General features: G+C 31.6%; 1 protein-coding gene and 1 long non-coding RNA gene across 2 annotated transcripts in view; one reads left to right on the top strand and one right to left on the bottom strand.

Moving 5' to 3' along the window:
* Window positions 1-13,564, top strand: part of LOC118194995 (membrane metallo-endopeptidase-like 1) — a 176,585-nt gene that overhangs the window by 83,564 nt on the left and 79,457 nt on the right. Inside the window, exon 17 of the mRNA XM_085809597.1 lies at window positions 7,473-7,540. Within this exon, the coding sequence (XP_085665723.1) occupies window positions 7,473-7,540 (68 nt within the window). The remainder of the gene's footprint in view (window positions 1-7,472; window positions 7,541-13,564) is intronic.
* Window positions 3,046-6,267, bottom strand: LOC146993005 (uncharacterized). Its single transcript, XR_015039111.1, has 3 exons — window positions 6,157-6,267; window positions 5,039-5,186; window positions 3,046-3,899 (listed from the first exon to the last, which is right to left on the bottom strand). It is a non-coding gene; the product is annotated as an uncharacterized LOC146993005 (long non-coding RNA).

The raw sequence follows: 13,564 nt of genomic DNA, 5'->3' as shown, positions 1-13,564 counted from the left end.
ATTTAGTTGTATTTGAATTTGTCATTGGAACTAGTGCTGTAGTGTATCTTCTCATATTGTTGTCATTGATTTGCATTGTCTTGGGTCCTCCTTGAAAGCTATGATCGCTCGTCACATTTCGCGAACTTGTCCGATTGGATTGTCTTGCTCCTTTTAGTACTTCTCTTCTTCCCCTTTTCTCCGTTTTCTCATCTGAGATTTTCTCCACGTCCGGATTTCTTTATGTGAAGTGCCCTTGAGCTTTAATTCTTGAACCGGCAACATTGCTCTTCGCAGTAGCTCGGTCAATTATAGAGTCTAATTCAGATAGTTAGTGTGTCTCATGAGTATCGAGTCAGCTAGTCCGTGGAGAATCAATCGAGTTGACAGTCGGTCAGCGAGTGCCGAGTGGCTTGTCGAGTGCACTGAAAGAATCTTTTAGTCTATCGCAGTTAGTGCATTGTCGAGAGAGTGTGTTGTGCTCCGGGAATGACTGAACCGAAGAGTAGGGAGCTGTGCTGTGTGTCGTCGAGTGCATCGCAAGTTGTAGCTTGGAGAGTTTCGAGAGTATGTGGAGTTCCGAGAACGTCCGAGCAGAGTGGGGAGCTGTAATCTGGTGCTTTGCACTGAAGCTGTCTCCACCGTTATTGTCTGGCATTGTGAAGGCTGTGCCGCTGATTGTTCCAGCGTGTTTATAGTAGATCTTCGACGACTGTAAAAGTGTTTTGGAGCTGTCCTGATTAATATTGGTAAATAAAGTGTGTTTCGATATTCCATCAAGTGCTGTTGTCGTTATTCACTCCAAATCCACATGAACCTCGTACGAACGTGAAGGAAGAAAAGCATTTTATTATTATTTGCATTATTTTCTTATTATGAATATATTCTATACATAATATTACCGTGTTTTTTGGGGGGGCGTGTTTTTTAGGTATTTTACCCCGAGCGCCAGTTATGCTCGCTACGCCACTGTATTAGAGTTATATATAGCTCTATTCTAACATAGGTATTTTGACACAAAAATCGGACTTTTTCTGAAATAACATACCAACTTTTTTACATATTTTGAATCTACGACTAAAATTATGCCTAAATTTTAAATTTTGCAAAATTTGGTGCGGAGTTTACAGAGAAATTCACAAATTTATGTTGGCGCACTTTTTTCAGTTTGCACCAAAAGTAGTTCACTTGGCGAACTTCTTAATATTATGGCAACCTATTTTCATTTCCCTTTTTACATCGTGCGTGAGAAGGCAAAAAAAGTGACAATCGTTCCTTTCTTCAGATAACTGTCTTTATATTGTATTTTTAATTATAATTGTTATTATTTTTAAGTAATTTTTTCTTTTTCGACTTTCATTTCAATTGTTTAAGTTGCGTGGTTTCTTTCAAATAATTATTTTAAAAATTTCTATTTACTCATTCGAACTGCGTAGCTTAAACCAAAGGTGCATCGTTTATTTTTTTTAAATAGTTTTCTTTATACTATATTTTTAGTCATACTTAACATTTTAGGTAATTTTTAAATTTTTAGACTTTTATTTTAATTGTTTGTGTTGCATTGCCTCTTCAGATAATTATTTTAAAATTTTCTATTTATTCATTCGAACTGAGCATTTTAAATATACTTATTAATATAAATTTTCCAAAATTGATTTTATTGAGTTGCATTTCTTTCGGAAGAGTACTTTGTGACCCAGACTACAATGCATTTGAAAACTGCATATATTAAAAGAGAAAATACAGTAAAGCACAGTTAGCACGCCTTTCAATGTTCCGTTCAGAAAAGATATATAAATAAAAGAGATGTATAACCGACATTTTAACTTAGGATGACTTGCATACATTGCTTTAACTTTTTTCAGTCACAACCTCTTTTTATCATTGAGATTCTTTCGTGGCCCCCCAGGACCCCATAATATTTACGAAACTTTCGTGGGACTCCATAAACATTGCGCAAATCCGACACACGTGTGTGTGAAACTGTCAAATTTTCACTTGTACTGTAATATATTATTGCAGTTTTAGGTCATTAACTTTAATTTCTAATTTTAAGACAGAACAATGTGAAAATTTTAAATATGTAACAGACGAAATGACAATGTAACATGCAAAGCAAATAAAGTTAACGTTTCTATTATAAAAAGAATGCGTCGAAACGTTTTCCTTTTTAATTTGTCTGTATTGTCGTATCTTTAGATTAAAGGTACGACTGATACATTGTGTAAAAATATTTGGTAATTGTAAAGTTATTATAAAAAGTAAAGAAATATCAAAACTGCTAAATTTTTTGGCGACCCCCTGCTGCAGGTCCCGCGACTCCCTGGGGGTCGCGACCCACAGTTTAAGAAACGCTGCTATAAATAGTTTTATCATTTTGCCCATTGCTTTACACAATTTTATCATCCTACATTTGGTTTCTTGAAATGCTATTCATATTTTAGTCAAATATTTTATTTTTGAAATCGCAAGAATTAAATATCATAAGATTAAAAAAGTTTTAAATTTTAAAAAATAAATAAAAATCTGAAATGTTTCAGATTTTAAATTACATCCAAACGGGCGTTTTTTTTAACATTTTGTGTGTTACATTTATTAATTAAATATCACGTTCTTTGCACTTAAACCATAAAATTCAGTTCAACAGCAATATCGCAAAACAGTTTTAAATTAAGCATATCTAGAATTTCCGATACAGAGACTCACGCGCTGGAGCTAAAAATGTCTTTTCTGTACAATGCTGCCATTGGCCGCTTTAAAATCCTTGAGTTTGTTTATCAGAAATTCGTTAAAGTTTTACAAAATAGAAAATCGATAATAAAACAAATTCCAGATTTCAAATTTGGTCTTCCACATGCCAGAGCTTAAATTGCGCCGGAGCCCACCGGAGTCTGGCTCCGGTACTTCTCAGTTCTCGAGATAAATTATAATTTCTGCCGGAGCGCACCAGAGCTTTCTTTAGGATTTGAAAATTTCCAGAATATTTACACACATGATAAACAAAATACAATACACAAATAATACATAATAATTATTATATTTAAATTAATTTTTCACCATCAAAAGCACTATTTACAAAAAATTTTAATTGTTATTTACAGACATTCTTCTATTTACAGATGAATTTACATGCAATAAAAATAAAGCCCAGAATGAAAATGGTAGAACAGTTCAATAAATTAAATTCAGTATAATGCCATTCTTCCTCTTCGATTTACGTCTTCAATGCGATGAGGCATTGATGAGACTAAGGAGTAATATAATCTTTGATCAGAGTGCATGAGTTGCCAAGATGACATTATGGCATCCCATAGCTCGTCTGCATTTGGTATGCCTCTGTAATTGATAGTCATTTTCAAACGAGACCAAACGTTCTCAATGGGGTTCAGATCTGCTCCTTTACTTGGCCATGGCATAAGGCAGAAAGTTTGCTGATACACCCAATTCTTTGAAGAGGCTTGAACGATGAATTGGGGATTTATCATGTTGAAAACAAAATAGCCCATCAAAGAAATGATTGTCCAACACTTCTGGCACCATGATATGCTCAAGAACGTCGCGATTGAGAGTTGCATCCGGATTGCCTTGAATTATGTGTAGAGTTCCAAGTCTGCTAGCAGACATGCAACCCCACACAGAAATCAAAAATCGGCCACTTTTCTGACATTCCGAAAATATAAAGGATTGGAACGCTGACCCGGAGGTCTCCAAACCCTTATATGCCAAAAATAATCAGACTGGATGCAGCTTTCATCGCTGAACAGAACATTACCCTATTCAGAAACTCCCACACTAGAAAACTTATTACAAAAGTTCACTTTCTCCTGAATATGAACACCAGTCAAAGCAGGCTTACGAACTGCAAGCTTGCTGTGGAAATCTTTCTCATGCAGTCTGTTTCTCACTGTTTGAGTGGAAACCTGCAAAGAAACAAACACATTTGTCAAATTCTTAAATTATGTAAAAATATTTCATAAATTTCTTCGCAATTATAATCCTTTTTACTTCCTTCTACGGAGTATAAAATAAATATTATAATCGTAAAAAATTTTCGGAGCACACTTTATTTCAATGAAACAGTTTTTATTTCAATGAAAAATTTCGTAGATTCAGCATTCCAAAAATTTTTGTAGAAGTTGAAATTTTGTATATATAACTGCTGTAACATCTAGTTGTGCATCTCCCTTTCTTATTGCAGTCGGTCAAACGTGTGTATATATGTGGGAGGGGTGATAATAAATTAAAAGCACAGCACATAGCTAAATAATTCTTCCGGGAAGAGAGGCAAAAGCGGAAAGGAATCATACAGGAATGGAATGTCAGAATGTATTTGCAGAAATATAGATGATGGCACAGCAATGGATTCTTGTTTCGACACACATTCATGGAAGAATTGGCAAGAGATCCTATTATTCAAATCCCTTTTTATTTTAGCAGAAGAATCATTTTGTTCAAAATAGTATTGGAGTATAGTACGACATTAAAACAGTAAACGTGTTGAGTATCTTACATGATGTTACAACTTTTGAACAACATTTATAATCATCATGAAAAAATAAAATTATAAGAAGTTTGACTACCGTATGGCAAAAATTTATATTAAGTTTCAAAATTTGCAACTTTTGATGTTACTTTCAATTTGCCTTGACAGATCGGTTAACTAAGTTAGAATAATTCGAGGAAATAAGTTTAAGTGAAGTGCAGCAAAAAATGTGCATAATTTAACAGGCCATGAAAGGAAGTCATGTGATGCCCACATCAGATTTTCTAATGCAGCAGTTTTTAATGTAATAAGGAGAGGTAACTAAAATGAACGATAAATATTTTCAGAAACCGAATGCTGAGAGAAAGAGTTCTGTAATGTGTCAACAAAATAATCACTATCATAGCTAAAACATTATTAATTATTTCTAACTCAGAGTAAATTATTTAAAAGTTTAATTAAAAAGTAATTAATATTTCGGATGAAATAATTGATGGCTATTATATCTTTCAGTTAATGCAAAATTCTATAACACAGTTTGCTTATTATAATTTAATGTATAATTGTATAACTTACTGGTAATCCAAAATCCTCAACTATTTCTTTTGGTTTTACTGTTAGCTTATGCTAAATAGCGTTTACAATACCTTCCACCTCAAACAGGTCCACTTTTCTGGGGCAGCCACTCCCTTTCCATCTGTCAGTGAAGCCTAGGCTCTGATATCTAAATTTAAATATCAAAAAGAAAATGTTTTATTTTTTAGATAACATAACAAATATAAATGAATGATGTTCTAAACATTCTAAGCGAATATAGCACTCAAGATTTGAAGTAAACTTGTAAAAACACTTTTGGGAAGCGCATTAAATTATAATATAAAATTGAGATTTCTTTTTACTTTGAACTTTTTTTTAATACTTAGAAATGGTCTTTTAATTGATAAGAATACTCATTTTACGTTTTAGGTTTAACTGCGTACATAAAGAAAAAAAGCAAAAACTGGCAAATTATGCACTTTCAAATAATAATAATATTAAAGTGTGTGAATAACTACACACATATTAATATTTAAAAAGAGTCGCATCTAGTTTTAAAGTGTGGTTTATAAAGAAATACTACGTTTTATTTCACAAATGAAAGCATAATTTTTTTAGTTTAAAAACTTATGTTTTTAAGTATAACAAGAAAGTTTTGCTGCTTTCCTATAAAGGTTCAAACAGAATATTATCATACGTATTTTAACATTCAAGATAATGCGATAAATTTTTGGAAAAGGCAGAAAAAATTTTTGAAAATTTTAATTCATTTAATTCATTCTATGTAAAATTTTAATTCCTATAAAATGCTTTGCTGTTCTACTAAGCCATATTAAATTTTGGGTCCTTTTGGGTGAACATCAACATTTGAATCTTTTCAGATATTATCGTTATTAGTATTATTTAAGTTTTCTTCTATTTATTAATTTGCTAGTGCTTGCACGAATTATTGTAATTGCTATGCCTGCAATGGATGAGGGAAAGCATAAATATTAAACTTTTATTTTCTGCTTACTAGGCAAGCAAACTTTCATGCATGTGTTGAAACGCATATGTTAAGTTGAAGTAAGCATCTACTATGCTTATTTAAGTAAAGCAAAACAAAAATATGTCAAATCTAGTGCTAAAGAATGTGTAATATATTAATATAAAAATACCTGCTTCACAAATGATGAATTCTGCTTTTAGAAATGCCTAAAAGATTTTCCACACTGGAAATGTCCCAGAACTATTCTAACGTCCTGCTTGCTTAAAGACATTGTGAAAATAAACATCAAACGAAAGTTCTTAGTTTTAAACAATTCAATTTAAAAGAAGTTGCAGACGATAACACGGCGAAAATAAAAATTTACTCTTACAAATATTTTTTTTAAAAAAAGGAAGGAAGAAAAATTTTTTAAAAAAAGTTAAAAATCTGAATAATATGATCTATAATTTAAAAAGAAATAGCTTTTCACATAGTATTAATAAATATTTATTAAGCATCATTGAGAGAAAAAAATTCATACAATTAATTCTCCCTAAAAGTTTATTTGTAATTCTAATGTTAAAAATGGCTGTGGCAATTCACTGTAACAAAATCCATAAACTACATTTGTCATTTTTGTCGCTCAATAAAAAAAGATGCCAAATTTCAAAATGTGCAAATATGTAAATTCATGTATATCTTAGAAAATTTTGAATAAAAAATTCTAATTTTCTGCAGATATGCATAGATATACACCTACTTTAAGATGACAGTAAAAATTTTATAGGTTAAAATTCAAATTTGTTTTCAAAAAATTTATAAAAATTATTTAAAAATACAAATTTTAAAAATAAATCATAAAGAAATAGGTGAATTTTATTTGGAATGAACCTAAATTTTAAAATGTTAAAGGCAGAATAAAAAAATTAATCAAGAATGATTTATAAGAAATATATTAATAGATATATACCAAATTCAATTAACATTAAAGAGCTAAAATTTTAAAAGCTAATTTTTTTTTAAACTACTCGTACGATTTTTACAAAACTTGGTAGTCTGGCATAATTTGAGTCATAGAAGCGAAGTATGGGGGAAAAAAAAGGCATGACATTTCAGAAAAAAGTCTGATTTTGTGTCAAAATACCTATGTTAGAATGATGCTATATATAAATCTAATATATATCCTAAGTCGCGCTTTCGAGACATGAAAAACGCAATTGAAATTTCATCAATCAGCCCAGTACAACGGGAGACATCAAACTGTCCCCCCCCCCTTCTTTTTTTTTTTTTTTTCACAGTGTACGTTTATTTCACCATAATGTGTGTGTTGAATACTGAAAATATACAACTTATATTTGGTGTAAAATCATCGAACATAATGTTTTTTGCACAAATTTAAATGAAATTCCTTTATTGTGCTTGATGAGTTTTTAAATTACATGAGATTTTAATTTAAATTACTTAAATATATTTTATTGTTATCATGTAAAAACGTTTCTTTTTCAGTTATTTCAACTACGCTGCAATTGGATCAATCATAGGACATGAAATCACTCACGGATTTGATAACGAAGGTAATATTTGGAACTCCCATAAATATTTATAAATGCTGTTCATCAAATATAATTATGCATAATATGTGAAATAAACTTCATCATAAACAGGGCAAAAGTAATGTCAGAAATATTTCCAACTAGCTGTTACACGGCATGCCTTGCAATGCTGATACCAAGGTTGATAATGGTTCAGGTGGTGAATCTATTTCTGGCAATTTCACATCCGCGCAGCAGATTCCTGGTGCTTCATTTCTAAACTGAGGCATGTAATACATGCATAATTTATACATCTTTCCAACAGCCACACTTAGATGAAGACTGTAATCATAATTAGCATCGTAATGGAATGCACCACGCCTTAAATCAGCGTGCAGTGTTCTTCTGGATCAAGCAGTGCGTACTCGAAGGTCTTCCGCTCCCCGTTGCTCATCTGTTTTAGACAAGCAGCCTTGAGCAATGCGTACCCAAACGTTTCCCAGTCTTGCCTTCCGTTGCTCACCTGTATCAGACAAACGGACTTGGACAGTGCATACTCGAACATTTCCCAGTCTTGCTTCCCATTGCTCATTGGTTTCATACGAATAGGCGTGAGCAAAATGTACTTAAATGTTTCCTAGTCTTGCTTCTTATTGCTCGTTTGTTTTTGAAGCTTGTGATGCCTTTTTTCTTTCCAGCTTGAGGTATAAATAGAGCAATCAATTTTCGCTGTGGTGGCATAATTGATTTCACAGTGAAAGTAACACCTTGTGACAACTATTAGAAATTCACTGTCAAAAAGCAAAGAAAATGCACATGATGCAATAACATGCATGTTAATGTGTGAAAAATTAAATATTTTACGCTTTGCTGAATGATAACACACTTTAAAATATTTTAATTTGAGCAGTGTCAACACATTTTTCTTAAATAACCAAGTTTCTTTATTAAATTCGAGAAAAATTAATGCAATTCCGTTTTCCTGAATGGCAACACTTTTTTTAAATTGCCAAGTTTACTGATTAAATTTGAAACATATATCTCATACACTTTGCAGAGTGGCAACGCAAAGTTTTTAAATTGCTCAGTTCTTAATCTAGAGTTCATTTAATTTTTGTAAAATATATGTCTATAAAGAATGCGGACTCTGTGGGCTGGTCTTATGTAGACAGTGACCTTCCTCTTCTTTTGAAGGTTGAGTGTGGCAAGTTTCATAAAGATCAGAATTAAACTGTAGATTTGAATAAAAGACAAACGAATAAACATTCATTTTTATATACATAGATAATTTAGTATTATGCAGCATAACTGAAGAAATAAATATCAAAAAGATAGAAAACATGATGACGGGGTATGCATTCTGTGAGCACGCCTTAGTTAGGCTAGTGAGCTTTATCAGTACCGAATATTGTCTATCACTTTCGAGAATGTCAAGGGGAATTTTTCAGATTTCGCGAATTATCAAATTTTACCGCGAACATGAAATAAATCCACATATTTCAACTTTTTCCCCATTATTTTCTATTGTTTGTTATATTTGTTAGATTACTTTTTATATACAAATGTTTTAACTCTGCCTTCATTAGAACTTATCTGGAAAATACCCTTAAAACTAAACTAAAATCTAAACCAGAATTTATTATTGCTTATGATTCTAAATAAGTTTCCAGGTCCTGCCTAATTTTAACAAGATTCTTACCACCACCACCACCCCTTAATTTAAGATGTTAAAGACAGCAGACTCTACAGTAAAGAAGAAAGTCTCTGAATTTGCAGTATTACAATGTATCAACTACCATTGATTTGTTTTCATGTGAGAGCATTGCTAACATTGTAACAATGGGATTGATTTGCAAATATAACTGTAACTTAAAAACATGCAATTTTAATGTTTCTTTTAATTACACATAAACTTATTTCCTTTTTATATTTGACAGACTATCTCTCTTTTTTATCTTTTATTTTCGTTTTTAATTTAATTTTATTTTTCGAAAACATAAGTCCTTTAAGAAATTATCACAAAATTGTTAGGTGGCAAAATTTTCGAGAAATATCACAATTTTCTACACGAGTTTTGCAGTTTTCTCTCAAGAAGAAAAAAAAACTCCCTAACTCTATATTACTGTTCTTCTTATATATTCCATCTGTTTACAGGATGGCGGCAGCATTTGTGACATCAAAACGAACGCGTTATTTCATCTACGATTTTGAGAAAACCATCGTTTTTTTAAGTATGATAAAATTTACAAGATTTTAGTATAATAAAATTTTATATAGAAATTTTAGATTGTAAAATTTGTCAGTTATTATAAAGTGAAAAGAATAAATTTGGTTAAATCATATTGCTATGCATAAAAGAATAAAATTGCTGAAATCTATCTCATATTATCTCTATTGGGAGCGGGAATTGTTTCATCCAGTTTGATTGAACTGAATGTCATCACAGAAGCATTAATTTCAGCAGTTTCATTTAGCTATTTAACACCAGTGCTCTGTGGTATATTACCATGAGTCACGAGATGAATATGTATTTTGTGAAAATGCCTATTTAGCAGCAATTCGTGTCAAAATTATACCCTCTTAGAATTTACGTTCCATATTCAAGCATCAAAAAGAATTGTTATTGGTAAAACTCAAGCATTTCTATTAGTATTGCTGGAAAAAGAAATGGAACATTTCGGGAAAAAGGAAAAATTATTTGTTGAACTTTGAAGTTTCTAAAAACATGACAATGATATTTCATTTTGATTACAATCAAATAATTACTGGACACGGGCGCTTCCCGGCATACCTGAAAAGATTTAATTTGCAAAATAATAGTCTTTGTAGTTTTTGTAGTGCTGAAGGCAATGCACGACATTTGGTCGAAGACTGCGTATTATTGTGACATGTTAGGGAAAAGCATTGGTAATATAAAGGAGTTTTGTTGCCACAATAAAGAGTTTAGATTTGCAAAGGATTTGAACTTTATAAATGGCAATAGAACAATATTGGGAATCTTGTTTTGATGTTTTTAACTGCATTTCTCTTTTAATCTGCATTTTAATCTTTTAACTATATTTTGCTTGTTGTGCCTTTGACTATATTTTGTTTGTCTGTGTCAATAAAATTCTCAAAATAAGAGTAAAAAATATCCTCCGTAGCACCATTATCATCTGACCATATATATTTCCTTCCCACAGACACACTTAAAAATGGTTACTAAGCAAACCTTCATTTACATACTAGTCAAGTAATGCTCTTTTCTCCTTTATTTCCAAATCGTTCAGAAACTTCAAATTAATCTTACCACATTCAGCCATTTTACAGTCTAAACCAGAAAACAAGCAATGTATTTTTTAACCAACACACACAACAAGCCTTACAAATTCACCATAATCATGCAATCGATTATGTCATAATAGGGTTCCCATAACATTAAACTACTCGGGCTACCATAAATCAACCACCACTTGGCGATAAATGAAACAACAACTTCGCGATAATACAAGGGGTATCCTTCTCTCTACTCTAACCGATAAATTTATTGTGCAGGTGGGTTAATCCTGCTGTTGACCAGTAGTTCTGGGGATTCAACAGTTAATGATTTATGGTAATTTGTTATAGCTGCTGGTGTCATACCTAATAATTAAATGTGAAAATTAAAATAGAGTTTTTATAATAGTAATATTAATTTGGTAAAAATATATTTACTGGTGCCCCGGCACATGGATACCGAGTTAGTACAATTCTTTGACTTGTTATTTTGGCTTGTGTTGCGCCGATTTTTGTGTCAAAAACTCCTTATAAATGAATTTCACTCCTAAAAAAGTCAAGGAGTATTTTTACTCTTCCCAAAAAAATCCTAGGAATTACTCTTCCAAAAAATCCTAGGAATAACACTGATCACAACCTAGCAATTCAGCAGCCAGTAGTCCTGTGGTTCCTTCTTAGTAATCATTTTGGCCTTTTTACATCAATTATTAACTTCTGGTAAGCAGTTTCATTCTTCGAAACAAATCAAGAATGTATTTCACACTTTACCGATTTGTCATTTGGAGATGTGCGAAATATGAATCGTTTCATACATTGCTGGCTAGTTTTAGGTATTATATACAATGTCGAGGCATTCTATAGAATGCCAGATTTCAAACTTTGCTGGTAACCTATATACCAAAAATGCATACTGCCAATTTATCTGCCCATTTAATTATGTCATCAGATGTAATACAAAAAGAGCATTTGATCAGAAAACTCTAGACTAATAGCAGGTTATTTGAAGTTGACACATGAAACAAAATTCTGTCTGATAAGCTATTTATATTTTGACCTTATAGAAATAAAAGTGTTTCACACACCCTAACAAAATATGCTAAGAAAACCTATAAACTAAATTTACACCATTTGAATACTGTCAAAAGATCCTGCAGATGCCAAAAGAAATGAAAGGATTAAATACAATAGCATTAAGGTTTCATGCTTAATACTTGGAAATATAACTAGGATAGCAGGATGTTTGTATTCTCAATGTACATTAGTAATTTTTCGATTTAAAGCATAAATTTGTTTGGAAAAATGATTTTTAAATTAGATGTTTAATCATTAGCATCATGTAAGTCTGTCCTGTCTACCAAACCTAACTAAAAACTTGAGAAATGTTCATCTAGTGCAAACCACTATATTAAAAGATAAATTTCTGTATAGGAAAAGATTTTTAAAAAAAATTTAGAAATAACTTACCATTATTAAATTAATTTATAAAAATAACTTGTGTTTCTTCAGATCTGCATAGCCAGTTCCATGCTTTAGCAACTTCAGTTCTACAGCTGTGCTAATGATTTATATGAGAAACAGCATAGTAACCTTCACTAATTAAAGGATCTCTGTAGCAAGTGTATTTGCTGTTTCATTTTATTCGAATGTTTAAAGAAGCAGTACATTTCTTATTGTAACCTTCAGTCTAAATTAAAAAAGAAAGATCATTATTTGAAAACAAGCATTAATTGCAGTAAAATTTTTCACAGAATCTTTATATATAATCAATATAGAATCTTTATACATTTTGGTAAAAATATATTTTAGGGTGCCCCTTGGCGAAATTTTGCGATTGGCCAGCAAGGCAAAATTTCAAGCTGGCAGCTGCACAAAACCAAAATAGCAAATCAAAGAATTGCACAAACTCAGTGTCCATGTACACATTCATCTATTTTCACTTAAAAAAACATCAGAGGATTGCAGAAAACCCAGCATTGTGCACTCCCTTGACGTTCTCCATGCACACATTGATCTATTTTCACTTAAAAAATCCAAGGAGCACACAATTCTACACCAAAGCCAAACAAAAAATATATAATCTCAATAAACTGCACTTTTAAATCAAACAGTGAAATAACATAAAAAAGGAAATACATCTTATCGTGTCTACGCGCTACACAAAGGAAATATCCACTTACCTTATTTAGAAATTTCTGTGTCTTCAGTCTGTGGCACACAAATTTCCTTAACAGCATCCAAAAACTTACCTCAAACCTTGTTCTTTTCCTAATGGAACACTTTATATGGTGAGCATTTGAATCTTTCTTACGATAAACCCATTCAAAGCCATCTTGATGATATTTATGTTCAACCATACGCATTTCCTTCATACAAACAGAACACTTATAATGGCTACTAAGTAAACCTTCATTTACACACCAGTCAATTACTGCTCTTCTTTCCTTTTGTTCCAAATCGTACAAGAACTTCAAATTAATCTTCTCACACACAACCATTTTACCATATAAGGCACAAAATATGCACAAAATACTTCCTAACAACATCCAACACATAAATAAGCCCTTACAAATATTTTCCCATCAGTCAAATTCACTGCAATGACACAATCAATCACGTCATAATAGGGCTTCTATAACATACAACTACTCAGATTATCATAAATGAAACGATAACTTGGCGATAATCCAAGAGGCAAACTAAAATACAGAGTAACCTACACTCTTAGCAGAAACAAACCGTTCATTTTTAAGCGATTGCAATTTCAGTCTGTAACAAGCACAGCTTTAAGATGAGTAACTTGAAACTGACCAT

The sequence above is a fragment of the Stegodyphus dumicola genome, chromosome X2 (genome assembly GCF_044657685.1).
Source record: "Stegodyphus dumicola isolate Sdum_Otavi_A_Nest chromosome X2, ASM4465768v1".
In the NCBI taxonomy this organism is placed as follows: domain Eukaryota; kingdom Metazoa; phylum Arthropoda; class Arachnida; order Araneae; family Eresidae; genus Stegodyphus; species Stegodyphus dumicola.
This window is presented reverse-complemented; position numbering and strand designations above follow the sequence as displayed.